The 14,004-nt window shown below is 45.4% G+C and overlaps 1 protein-coding gene across 2 annotated transcripts; it reads left to right on the top strand.

Annotated features, from left to right (window-relative positions):
• Positions 1-1,510: 1,510 nt before the first annotated feature.
• On the top strand, positions 1,511-12,706 carry LOC134071045 (uncharacterized protein KIAA0040). 2 transcript variants are annotated; one of them, XM_062527621.1, is made up of 2 exons: positions 1,511-1,586; positions 9,886-12,706. In XM_062527621.1, exon 2 carries the CDS (start codon positions 10,839-10,841, stop codon positions 11,169-11,171), a length of 333 nt encoding a protein of 110 aa, XP_062383605.1. In that variant the 5' UTR covers positions 1,511-1,586; positions 9,886-10,838; the 3' UTR covers positions 11,172-12,706. The 2 variants fall into 2 exon arrangements, with proteins under 2 accessions (XP_062383605.1, XP_062383596.1); XM_062527612.1 differs by lacking the exon at positions 1,511-1,586 and adding an exon at positions 7,240-7,488.
• Positions 12,707-14,004: the final 1,298 nt, after the last annotated feature.

Here is a 14,004-nt window from a genome sequence, read left to right as displayed (position 1 = left end):
GGCATAAACGTGCTGTATAGTTCCTTTTTTAATACATTTTCTACATATTAATAAAATCTTCCAAAACAATTTCCTTCTCTCCTTGTGTTTCTTGTTTCCAGCAATCTGGCATTTTGTGTGTGCCTGTCTCCTCTTTCTGTTTCACCATTTGACGCTCATCTTCTGGTGCTGCAGAGTTTTAAATCATTGGTGGACAGTAGTAACATTCATGAGCGCGCAGCCATATAAACACAGGAAATGAGCCCTTCTCTCCCACACCCTAAATATTATTTATAACCTTCATATATCTTCATCTCTCAATAAGTCTCTCACTCTCTCTCTCGCTCTGTCCTTGATCTCCCAAATGAGTACTACAAAACATAAGCAAGTAATCCAATGAGATATGAGTGTATGGACTGATGTATGCAATTCAAATCACACTGTTAATTTCCATTTAGATGCACACATTTTTAATGTAATCTGCCAACTATGGGCTCATGATTCACTGTTCATACTGTAATGTTTTATTTGCATTTCGGTCATATCTCTTCAAACTTTGTTGTGTGAAATAACAAGCCAGCTCACTAGACTAAAGGCTATTAAGCAATGCAGGAAGGATGTTTTAGAGCAAATTCAGCAACTATCAACCCTAGCAAATCACTGTGCTATACTGTAGGTCAGACCTGAAGCGTTTGGCTATTCTAGCCCTAAAAGATTCTCTTGTTTCAGTAATGCTAGACCCAGAAACACTTACTGTACTCAAGACAAGTAGGACAATGTCAGCCCAAGTTCAAGGCTAAAGTTCCAGCCAGGGTCAGCCATGGAGTTTCACACACACACACACACACACACACACACACACACACACACAAACACACACACCTTTGACCTTCCTGATCCTTGAGCATAAGCGGCGCATTGGTAGGCCAGTGCCTCTATTAAACCCTCATTACCTTCCTCACTCTCGGCGTCCTTCTTACCGCACGCTGAGCCAGATTAGCGCCAGCACAGGGATATTTATACACAAGTGGCCCGTGAGCATAACAAACACCACGCAGAGGCACACTCTTAGTCGCTCAGAGCAGCACACACAGAAACACACACACACACACACACACACACACAGGGAGGTTATGATGGCCCTCTCTCCTATGGAAGCCCCTTCCCCAGTGTGGGCTGCCGGGATGAGCTTGATCTAAGGCGGCGAGGCACACCATCAGCTCCGCCACCCCCACCCCCAGCCCTCAAACACTCATACACAACTTCCAACCCCCCCTCCCACACACACACACACACACACACACACCCGCACCCCCTCATCCCAGATCTTTACAAGCCACTGGGCACTCAGAGCTAATCAACCCTGACACGTGAATGGGAGGCTACACGGCCGCCGGTGGGAGGACTGGCTAAGGGGAGCGCAAAAAAACCAGAGCCTCCATCGAAAACAGCAGGGAAGGAGAAGGAAGCGAAAGCACAGCGAACAGAAAGATCAAGAAGGAAAGGAGGAACTATTGCCACATTTGTCTACAGGAGACAGTCCGCACGCAGGGTCACTTGGTCAATCAGCTGTGCACCACTTCATGAAGTTGCATTGGCGTTTTGAGGTAAGAGTTCACTTGATCAGCATGCTTTCACTCAGAGCAAGTGATTTGTATGTGATACACATGTTTTCAGACAGAATATATGTGAAAGTGCATGTCACCAATGTCACAAATAGCACTCTTAAGTGTGATGCCTTACAACTTCAGTGGCATGTCAAATTTAGAGATTTAGCACATTGGCAAAGATGGTAATCTCATGCAGTGTTGAAAATGCTTTAAACCCATTCCGACAAATTCTGAAATGACTAATGATGTTGCTAAAAGGAAATAGGCAAATCTCATTAACCATATTTTCTAAGGCACATATATTTCAGATGAAATCTGAAGCTTATCAAGCAAAGTAAATAATTCCAGGAACAAGCTGGCAGTGGCATTTCAGCTCCCTGTCACAATCCCAACATAAACATGTTACAGTGTCAAGACAACTTCCCAACTCTGTCATCTGCACAACAAATGTACTCTGAGATAAATGTGTCATGTCTCCAGTGCTATGATAGATCTACTTTTCTCTACCACCAGACAGTGTGTTTTTTTTCTCATGTGGCACTATCTGCTCGGCCATGCATTGTGGGGACTGTCCTAAATTACCAGAAAATGATAACATGACTCTATTTTATCACTTGACTGACAACTGCAATGACCACAAACGATAGTATGGCACCTGCCACTACATGTTTATGACTTGGTCGTGACAATTTTATGACAGAACTGTCCAATAAATTGTCACTCTAATTATTTGTGTGACTGTATAAGGGCAATTGTTTTGTTTTGACTGTGTAAGATGTGGATTTTCTTAAGAGACCAGAGGCTCCACTGGTACATGTTTCCCACACAGACACATAAAATACTAGACCATCACCGGCGGCATACACATTCAGGTTATTTCAGCAGGTATGGAGTCATACAAATGAACTTGACTCTACATTTTCAAATAACATACGTCAAAGCAACAACGAGTGATAATCTTTTCCCACAACAGTGTGACTACTTTTCCCAGCTGACATTTTTACGAAGCTACAGTATATGCACAAGACAGACACGTACACACCTCATGATGAATAATATGATTTCAAAGCAATATCACACCTATGCATAGACTAGCATTTGTGACTGTTGATGGATGCTATTTTACAGATTCTATTTGCATGAGGACAATAGAACTACCTTTTAGTGCCCCCAAATGTATTGCTGCCACCACACATCAAACCCACTTTCTTGACGTTCCTGCTCTGGTTCCGTGCCTATGTAAACCCTGCTTTTGGTTGGCCACGTTACATTTGGCACAGTGAGGAATGTGTCTTTGTAGGGCGCAGTGCAGTGCAGTGCGGGTCATCTCGGGAGAATAGGAATGTGTCCCGGTGGCACAGGCCCCGAGGCGCCCTGGGCCTTGTGAAAGCTCTCCTTCTTTTCCAGTCCTCTCAGCCGTGCTGTGCTCGCCGCTCGCAGGCATTACAGCACGCAGCCTCTCAGCCTCTCAAGCCGGCCGGCCTCTCAGCTACTGTTGGGGGTGCGCGGGCTGCCTCGGTGTGCTTTTGTTCCTTCCCCTGTCATGTCTGTGGCACACAGTCTATCATCTGCTAAAGTGTCTCTTAAGGCTACAGACCTCGTTGTTGAAGTAAGTCATGTTACTCGAGGTCTGGGAGGCCTTTTCTTTATAGGGACTTATTATCTTTGGCTCTCTGGTTCTCGCTGGAAGGGATCCAAACGCATCTTACTGTCCATATGGAAACCTCTTTTCTCTCTCTCTTTCTCTCTCTCTCTCTCTCTCTCTCTCTCTCTCTCTCTCTCTTTCTTTCTCTCTGCTTAGTTTTATGTCCCTATCACCAGGGAAATGAATTAGTGCACAGGCTATTCCCTGATAATGGTTTCTGTAGCACAAAGCAAGTGTTGAGTATTGTCAGTAAGGCAACAAAGCTGTAAAGCCACCTATGAGTGGCGACAGATGGATTGGTGTTCTGCTTTGGCATGTTCGCAAAACAGGCAGTAAGATTAAATGTACCAATTCAATCTGGACATAAAAAACAGCATCTGAACAACTGTCCTAATGAAGTTATGTTACTGTAGTCTCTATGCTGCCCAATCGTTCATACTGTTCCATAGTGTTTCTTGCACTCAGGGGTGAATATTTTCCTGACTATGAATGTGCTGTCTTGTGAGAGATACTTTGTTCTACATATAAGCATGGTTTTGCTGTAATGGGAAAATCTACGGCATGGTAGGCTACTGTACCAAAATGATAAATGTTAAGTGTTAATACTTTTCACAAATGGCATATGACCGCTGTCTCATTCTCCTTTCAAAAAGTACATGGGCCAATAATGAAATGATTGCGATTTTTGAAAATCACTAACTCATGAAGGGCAAGTACCTGTCACGATTAATTAATGCCCGTGACTAGTGACTGGGGCTTGAAATACGAGCGCCAGCATGAATAATTGAGAACAGAAATAAAGCTAGTGAGGCTTCTCAAATGAAGAATTAAAAAGACCTTTAATAAAAAAGTGTCCCATCCCACCACATTGGCCACGTGAGGCGTTCCAAACGGAGCGTGAGACAGCTAGGTTTCTTATGAATGCACCGAACAGGAAATGCCTGGCCTGCATCGGTGCTTCTTTTTCCTGTAGCTCAGACTGTCATGATCACTCTTACAGTGCATGTTCAGTTGTCAGTGTCTTCATGCTCCTTCTGCTGCAGTCAGCATCACCTTTGGACAGAGTGCAGTTGAGGGAACAGACTCATACAAGTAACAGGAAGCTTGTGGTGTCTGTATGTAATGATCTTAATTGTGGAGCACCACACTTCCCTTTCTGTATTGCTGCAAGCAAACTGGTCATAATAAGGCGTCAGCCTTTATTTTTGCGGACCTACTACATGAGTAATGATTTGAGACTGCACTATACTTTACTTTTGGTACTTTGCACTACATGTATAGTACTTTACTTTTGGTACTTTACTATGTCAAAGCTTAATCTTAAATCTGAAGGCACTTGACTGATTTGTAAAGTCAACTTGACAACAAGTCGATAAATGCACCACATCAACTCGAATCAACCAGTTAGTATGAATAGTAAAGAATGTACAGTATAGCTAGGATAGCTGTACTTTTAATAACCCTAACCTTAGTAATCTTAACCTAACTTTAGTTATCTTGAAGGGAAACATGAACCATTTTTACATCTCGTTACAAGAAACTATAGCTAAGCCTACTAGGAAGAGTCTTTATTAAGATTAGTTACTGGGGATTGCAGTGGTGGTGGATGTTGGAGGACGGATTACAAAATCACCAAGAAACCCATGAAGCACTTTAGACAGGATGAGGCTTTAAACAATGCGCCCACACTTAAAGCAAAAACCAGCACGCCCAATCATTATCACTACATTATAAATGCTGTAATACCCAAATTATGCAAATGCCGGATAATGTGAAAGGACATTAAAAATCTGTGTTTTCCACCACTTGAAACATTTGAAGAGATCAAGCAAGCCACAAATGAAAGCGTGTTGTACAAAAGCTTGAGCCAAAGTAAGTAAAAGCTTTCTATTTCTGTCCCGGTTTATTATCAATCTCCTGTAAAAAGCTAAATGGAAATAGGGTTGGGGCACCTCCATATAGGGCAGAACCTCTGCCATGCATACAGTACACACACACACACACACACACACACACACACACACACACACACACACACACACACACACACACACACACTCACACTCACACACAGAGCCCTGTCTTGAGTCCCTCCTTGTTTTCCTAGCACTGAGCTGATACATTTTATTACAGTGACTCACTGGCTCCTTTGCTTTTGCGACTGGTTAGCAACGAGAGGTCTGCACTATATTTGGCCCTCGCTTTCACACACAGCCACCCGATCAACTTTTCACTAAGAGTCAGGCACACACACACACACACACACACACACACACACACACTGGCACAGGTCCTAAATGAGCTCTTACACACAGAATGATTGCTAACAGAAGAGCGATTCTCAATTTAGACGAAAGTTGCTTGGAAAGGAAGAAATAAAAAAAAGTTCATCTGAAAGGCACGTACATCTTTCCAAGAAGACACAGTGGGTTGTATTGTGCCTTTTCATGGGGAAAATGTGATGGAACCCAGGTATCAGCACTGAGACACAAGACTTGCTCTGCGTGAGACCAATTTTTCTTGACCAAGGACAAGGACAGCTAGCAAAGACAGACCCATTCACATCTCAAGTTAACATCATCATATAAAAGAGAAGAGTGCCAGAGAAGTAACGACACACACACACACACACACACATAGCCATTAGTGTTGGTGACTGAAGGGCCGACATTGAATGTGATGCCTTTTTTCCTTTGGATAAAAGCTTGCTCATCACTCAAAATGCCTTCGCTGGCATCTTTCATAACACCAGTTGCGCCGCTACTGCTAAATATTCCCACACCTCAGAATGCCTCCAGTGTAACAGGGAGCGTGCTACAAAGTGCCTGAAAGAAAGGCCACTTTTGGTTGATTTTCAAATATGTGAAGAAGCTTTCAAGTGAGCATTTCATTGTAATTGGTACACTAGATTTTACTATGACAATACACTTACAGTATAGCTCTTATAGTATCATAACCTAAGGCTTCCTGTATAGGGTTGTCACGGTGATGTCATTGTGTGGTGATATCTAAAGGTGAGGAGTAATGTGTGAAACACATGAAGCAGCTGCTCTCAGAGAATGTTCTGAAGGGCGTGAACATGAGCGTCCAAGATTTAGTTTCTGCTTCTGCACACTTCCTGTAAGAGTGGGAGGATGTTGTAGAGAACCCAGCTCAAAGTCACAGGACTGTTGTACTCATGCCATTTTTCATGTAGAAGTTAGTTTAAACTAAGTGGACTTCTTATTTGAAAACCACACATACAGTATTTCCACTGATAATTCTATAATCTCACATTTTTAATCTCACAATCAGTAGGCCTCAGTCATAGCATTACTTGCATTGTCTATCTAGACTGAAATCAGTGACTATGTCAAAAAGGGGAATTCACAACGCTGTTTTTCTGATGTTTGCGTAAGATATTCTCCAAGACCAAGTTGTTCTAGTGGACCAAGTTGTTCTATGTAAATATATACTATATTTACGGATATAATGGCATCATTACCATAAACCATAAAATCAGTAGCTGAAAGACTATTTATTTTATATGTTTTGAATATACCAGCATGTGTCCATCTCTATGCTGTAAATCCAGAAATATTCAGCTGATTTCACCCCGACGGAAAGGAACATGGAACATATAAACCAGATAGCTGCTTATTGACTAGGGCCACCAAACACATCAACAGGTCTGAAGCTTAAGTTGACTTCACCACTTTTACAAGTATCTGTACCACTCTCTTTCTGACCTTTATAGAATCATAGTATTGTAGTGGGATGTTGTACACCCTCATTCATGTTGTTCACCACACACACACACACACACACACACACACACAGACACACACACACACACACACACACACACACACACACGCACGCACGCCATGCACAGACACATTCACCGAAGCACACCCGTACATTTCTGTCAGCCCCACACCCAAAACCCTGCCCCCCTTGCCTGTGACATCACTGGGAAGTTGTGTTTATAAAGTAACCACAAGAATGCAGCGTGCTCGACTCGGCTCAGCAGCGCGCGGGGCGGACACACACACACACACAGACAGAGGGCTCTTTTAGTCAGCATGGCCGCAGAGGAGGGACGGGGAGACCGACCCAGGGACTAGCGCACGGCTCAGGTGAAGAGGTGGACACATTACCGCCACTGACACAGGATCAGAGGAGATAGACGGATTGGCACGTTTCGGGGGGCGAACAAAAACACTGACGAGCTGTGAGCAACTTGCTGGAACGTGTTAAAGGAGTATTGGGAAGGTAAACTCTATTCAACATTTGAAATGATACGCTGCAGGTGTGGTTGTTGCCATTACATGAGCATAAGCTGCTGTGGGGTGACTGTCGTCGTTGGAGGTGATGGTGTGTGTGTGTGTGTGTGTGTGAGTGTGTGTGTGTGTGTGTGTGTGTGTGTGTGTGTGTGTGTGTGTGTGTGTGTGTGTGTGTGTGTGTGTGTGTGTGTGTGTGTGTGTGTGCTTGGCTGGTATTGAGCTGTAGTGGCAGTTTGTCAGTTTCTGTTGACTGTCAACAAAGGGATTAATGAAAAGCAGAACTGAATTCAGATCTGACATTCTTGAGCACAAATACTCCATTTTAAGTGGAACTCCCTACCAGCATACATTAATTAGATTAATACGAGACACAGGACATTAACTCAAGATAACTCATGTTTACAAACGGGGATAAAGGTTTAAGTTAGTAAATGTGGTATTATTTCAAACAAGCTGGAAGTTATGGACCTGTTTTTTCCTTTTTCCGCAGTCAAGCTCAAGATTTCTTGTAACCGTAAAACTTCAGAAGGTCAGACAATGCTCTCTCTTGTATCAAGAGAAGATCAAAAGAGGTCAATTTGAAACCCTCCAGGCCATATGACAAATCAGTATATACAGTACTCTGAAAGTATATACTTTATACCTACTGTATGCTATATATACAGTACAAGTAAAAACGTATGGCTTTTGTCATACACAACTGTTGGCAAAACTAACTTAACTTTTCAGTGAGAGCAGCTTGTTACTGAGCAACAGTTTCATCAAACATCTATTCCGACACGTCCATGAGTCTTGTAATGTGTAGCATGGCAGTTGAGGTTCTTTAAATAGCAGTAGGCTATTTGACTGATGCCATCACACAACAGCTCGGCCTCATCCTGGCTTTGTCTGTAGCCGAGAGAGTCTTCCTGTTTACTGCTTCACTCTCACCCCCTTTGCAAACTCTGCAAGAGCAGAAATGAGAGTGATAGAAAAAAAACCCTTTATATTCCAATAAATCAATATTGCAACACTAACACAAGAATATCAATTATTGTCTTTTGTAGCAATTGTTGCTGGAAACTCCCTGCAAGGAAACTCCCAGAGGAAAATTGTGAAAGCTGTCTCAAAAGATGAAATGAAACCATATCAATTTAATTTGCTCTCTTCTACAGCTGAGTGAGCAAATGTCTTCTCCGCCTGCCGACTTTTTTCTGTTCTTGTTTCTGTCAGACACAAGACACCTGCCCAGAGCAATGCATTTATTATTTACATTTAATTAAAGTGACGTACAGCTTAGCATCCTGCAAGTCCAGCACCATCCCAGCGCATTTCAAACAATACACACACACAAACACACACACACACACACACACACACACACACACAGTGTGTGTTTGAACTCGTTGTGGTGGCCAGTGGTAGGCGTGAGCATCAACAGAGTAAGCTAATGGACTATGATAATTGGGCGTCTGTCTGAACATTCTCGGGCTGAGCTCGGCAAATGCGTTGTGTTGCAAGCGCCAACGACCGCGTCCTCGCGGCTGCGAGACTCTTCCTGTTGGGTGATGAAGGACAGGAAGTGCGGTTGATTGTGGCCAAAGCAATTTCACACATGGACTGAAAGGTCAAGGCAGAATGCAAGCGTCGATCCCACAGTTCCAGATTATAGGCCATTACCATGCGTGGGAAGAAATGGGCACTCCATGATGATGACCACAGCATATTTCCTCGTCTGTTCTTCCTCCTTACAAACCATCCTCATTCATTACATATCAGCCCATGCGCAGGTTTTGTCTACGAGTGTAAAATGCACAACCATAAATGTGCATTGATACATGATTGTAATCTTACACGTATCAAGGTTTTGTGCTCCTCCAAGAGCTTGGTTATGCAAATCCTTGCCATTCCCCCCCACACTCTACTAAATTTAACCTGTTTGTGTAATGAAATATTGGAGACATTCTCAAAAGCCAAACTCCCACCCTTCTCTAGGTATTTTTAAGTTGATGAGACGTAATGCTCCAAGTCTGAAAATAAATGGATAAACATTTAGCCGAGATCAGGCCAAGTGAATGCCTCATGGTGGGCTGACTTGGGGGCATGTAATCCTGACTATTATCATGTGTTCTGAGATGATTGTGATATTAGTCTTGACTGATGGGACTCCCTTAGTAGAGCCTGTGAGCAGAACAAGGCTTACGCTTTCAAGAATTAATGAGCACAGGCCTAAATAAGCCACTTAGAAAGAATGACAGATACATATGCTGACTGTAGTTCACTGAACTCATCTCTCTCTCTCTCCATCTCTCTCTATCTCTCTCACTTTCATGGGTTCTTCTCACCCTCCTTTCTCTCCCTATCTCTCTCTCTTCTCTCCTTCCCCTCTTCTGTCGTTCTCCCACAGAAATGCCCTCATTCCATCACATCTGCGTGGCTCAGATCGGACAGGATTAAAATAGCGCCGGATTCTCCCGAGAGAGAGCGGAGAGAGTGAGCGAAGAGAAGCGAGAGAACGAGTGAGTGACGGCGAGAGTTGGAATCTGCGCCTCGTAACGCAGACCCGTCTCGACCTGCAAGGCCCCCGCTGACCCACCCAAGGCACAAGATCGGAATCGGGCGGAGGCGACCTCATGATTTGAGAGAGGCACATTCCATAAGCCATGCTTTTGGTCTGCAGCCCCGGAGACCAGGTCCCTGGAGGGCCCAGGAAGGCACTTTTCCTGGGATTGAAAGCATAATTGTGTGCATCAGATCTACCAACCCAGCCCAGCCACCCCACACCCATCCCCTCGTGCGCCCAGTTTCCCTCTGTACCCTTCTTCCTGCCTCGCAAAGAGAGACAGAGAGAGAGACAGAGAGAGAGAGAGAGAGAGAGAGAGAGAGAGAAGGGAGATTTCCCCTCAGATGGGATGCTTCAGCCACATCAGAGGAGTTAACCCAATCCAGAGGCCGGCGCGAGCCTGAGAGCTGCGTCGCGCTGAGATCAAGTGGCCCGCACTAAGATCATTTCTCCCTGATAGGAAAATAGCCCCCCCCCCCCCCCCCCCCCCGTCCTCCGTCCTCCGTCCCCCTGTCCTCCGTCCCCCACACTCACACCCACACTCACGCCCCGCCGCTTCCCCCTTCACAGGATTTAATCAGATTTCCTGCCACTTTCTCCGCTGCCCAGCTGCTCGGGGCGCCTGGAGAAAACGAGAGACAGGCCCACCGACGTCTGCGCCTCCTCCTGCACCCGTACATGATCCGCCAGGAGGCCTGAGAGGAGGAGGAGGAGGACAGGGCAGGCGGGCAGGGCAGGGCAGGGCAGGGCAGGAGGTGAGGTGAGGTGAGGTGGGCATCGGAGCTCGTGCCGCCGCCATGCAGGAGGAGATCGTGGGCTTCCTGTCGGACCTGTGGAGCACGGCCACGCTGAAGCACGAGCAGGGCGTGTACAACACGGTGTGCCTGGCGGTGCTGCTGGCGCTGCCGCTGGTGGTGCTGCTCACCACGCTGCTGGTGTGCTGCCACTGCTGCTGCTGCCGCCACGACCGCTGCGGAGGCCGCTGCTGCCCCGGCGGGGGCGGCGAGGGCGGGCACAGGGCGCAGGACAAGAGGGGCAAGAAGAACGGCAAGGCGAAAAACGAGGACTTGTGGATTTCGGTGAAATCTGGACCTATGACTCCCGACGTGGTGGGGTTGAGTATGGTGTAGTAGGACTGGTGGACACCAGCCTCTGTGTCCAAACTCAGGTCTGAGGTTTTTTTTTTTACTTTTTCATTTTACTTTCTTTTGTTAAAAGGTACAAATCATGGTACTGCGTGAAACTGTAGATTGATGGATTGGACAATGAATGTGCCTGACAGAAGAAACCTTCACCATGTTTGTGTGTGTGTGTGTGTGTGTGTGTGTGTTTGAGAGAGAAAGAGTTTGTGTGTGTGTGTGTGTGTGTGTGTGTGTTTGAGATTGAGTTTGAGAAGTGTTTGTGTATGCTGTATTGTAATGTAAAAACTCCATTGTTGGGTGTAACTTATGAACTATCCTGACAATTTGGAGGATTTTGGATCCTGAAAAAAGATGGACGTCTCTGACATACTTAGACTGAAGATCTTGTTCTAAACCTTTCTGAAATACTGTATCGCTGTCCTCAGCACTGACAGGATATCTCAAACTCGTCCCTTAAGAGGCTATGGAGGATGTTTACACTGGTGTTATTTTACTCAGATCCTATCTTAGAAGGCAGGGAGCTCTTTGAGTAATTTCAATTAAATTCATCAACAACTCCATATGGACTGCCTCACTATTTATTAAGTAGAACGGAGCTAAGGTTATTTTATCATCACCATAGGAACGGTGGATTAAACATCTACGTCAAAGGAAGCAGTCTGGGCAAAAATAGAATTGCTCTCTAATATATAACATTAGCATTTTCATACCACTCTCAGAGTACAGTCCAGATAATGATTGCACAACACACTTAGTTTGGGTGGGTAAAATGTAATTTGAAATAGATGCAAATTATTATTTATTTCACAAGGACTCATGGCAACAAGACTAAACTATGATAAGAAAATAGTCATGTTAGTTTTCATTTGAAATCAAAGTAGCTGTAGGCCTACTGCTCTACTTCTTACTAGGTGACTGAAGGACAGTGCTTTTGACCATAAACAGGAAATGTGTTTTTTTTTTGTTTGTTTGGTGTTGTGGGGATTTTGTAGGGTGTTTACCTTATTACACCTGTGATCGTGAGAGATGTTGGAGATCTGTGTGTGTGTGTGTGTGTGTGTGTGTGTGTGTGTGTGTGTGTGTGTGTGTGTGTGTTTGTGAGGTATGTGTGTGTGTGTGTGTGTGTGTGTGTGTGTGTGTGTGTGTGTTTGTGAGGTATGTGTGTGTGTGTGTGTGTGTGTGTGTGTGTGTGTGTGTGTGTGTGAAAGAGAGAGAGAGAGAGAGTGTGCGCCCCTCCCAATATCACCATCTGCAATGGCACTGCTTTGAACACACACCAATTATGCACAACACATTTTGTCCTAGGTGTCTTCATCCAGTGTAAACATGCTGAATCAACAATATACCTACTGTGTGCTTTGGCCAAAACTAGCTGCTGCATGAAGATCTTTTTTTGTCTGTTGCAATATCTTTTCTGAAAGGCAGTACAAAATAAAGTATTTTTTCTGACTTTTCTTTCTCTTGGGGAAATTTAATTACACGGAGCCAAATGTGATTGAAACAAGACCAAACCTTTTCAAATGTCCCAGAGTATGTGTCTATCATTTTTAGATGAACTACATGTGCCTTGACAGTGCACCTCTTTTTGATTTCCATTTGCTCACCTTCTTTATTCTCTCCTGTGAGGAAGTCTGTGTTGCCTTCATATGCAGTCGGTCCTGACAAATTTCACTCATTTACCAGCCGTGCGTACAAGATCTTAGTTTCTGACGGGAGTATACACTGACAAAAGCAGATTGTGTGTGTGTGTGTATGTGTGTGTGTGTGTGTGTGTGTGTGTGTGTGTGTGTGTGTGTGTGTGTGTGTGTTATTCCTGCAGCAGCCACTCCCTGTGTGTGTGAGAGTGGCCATCATCCAGGCGCAGGCCCAGGCTTAGCCATCCAGTGGAATGCTGAGTACTCGCAGGGGAAAATCTCCCCGGGCAGCCAGCCGGCCTTTTTCGCTCCGTCGGCCAGCCCGGTGACGTGACGTGACGTGACGCATGGGTCTGGCCCGGTACCCCGCCCCCTCCGCCCCCCCCCCCCCACCCCTCCAAAAAAGACCGCAGAGACAAACGGCCCTTGTTCCCGCTGACGTTCAGGACGGACCGACTGACCGGGGCTGGGGAGATGGGGCGGGGAGAGGACACGCAACAGACCCCTTTCAAAAGCGACGCTCGGGCCCGTGGCTAACGAGCGCTGACTCACCCAGTTAGGTGAAAGCCGCACTGGTGGCTCTGGTACGGGGCTGCCCGCTGGCAGGGGTTCAGACGGGCCCGGCCGCCGCAGCAGCACGGAGCCCATCCCCTGTGCGCTCCTCTAATGAAGTTCTCTGGCTGTGTTCTCGCCAGCCTTCTCCATGTCATGCCTCTGGCCTAGACTCTTCACGTCGCCACCGGCCCTGAGATTCCATCTCTCCACTTTCTTCTCTCTGCTCCTTCTCACTAATTTGTTTTCCATTTCATTTCAGTCTCTTGCCAGAATGCACTATATTGTGGGTCCATGAACCTGCTTCCACTACCCCCCCACACACACACACACACACCTCCCTCCCCAAGCCATCTCTGTACTCTCTTTGTATCATATTTTCGTGCTCCCTTTTTTTTGCCCCCAGCCCTTTCCCATCCTCTGTTTCACACTCTCTACCTTTTCATTTCCACTGGTGTCTCCTCAGATGATTGTTTCATCTCATCTGATTTGTCAGGGTAAAGCAATTTCACCCTTCACCCTTTAATCATACCGATATATCAATTACACTCTCCCGTACTCATGGGCTACTGTGGCATCCCAGCTAAGGACTCTGTTCAGGGCAGTTTCCCCAACATTTGGAAACCACTGCTCCT

This window comes from Sardina pilchardus, chromosome 2 (genome assembly GCF_963854185.1).
Source record: "Sardina pilchardus chromosome 2, fSarPil1.1, whole genome shotgun sequence".
NCBI lineage: Eukaryota > Metazoa > Chordata > Actinopteri > Clupeiformes > Clupeidae > Sardina > Sardina pilchardus.
The sequence above is the reverse complement of the archived record's forward strand: the minus strand, read 5'-3'. Positions and strand labels throughout refer to the sequence as shown.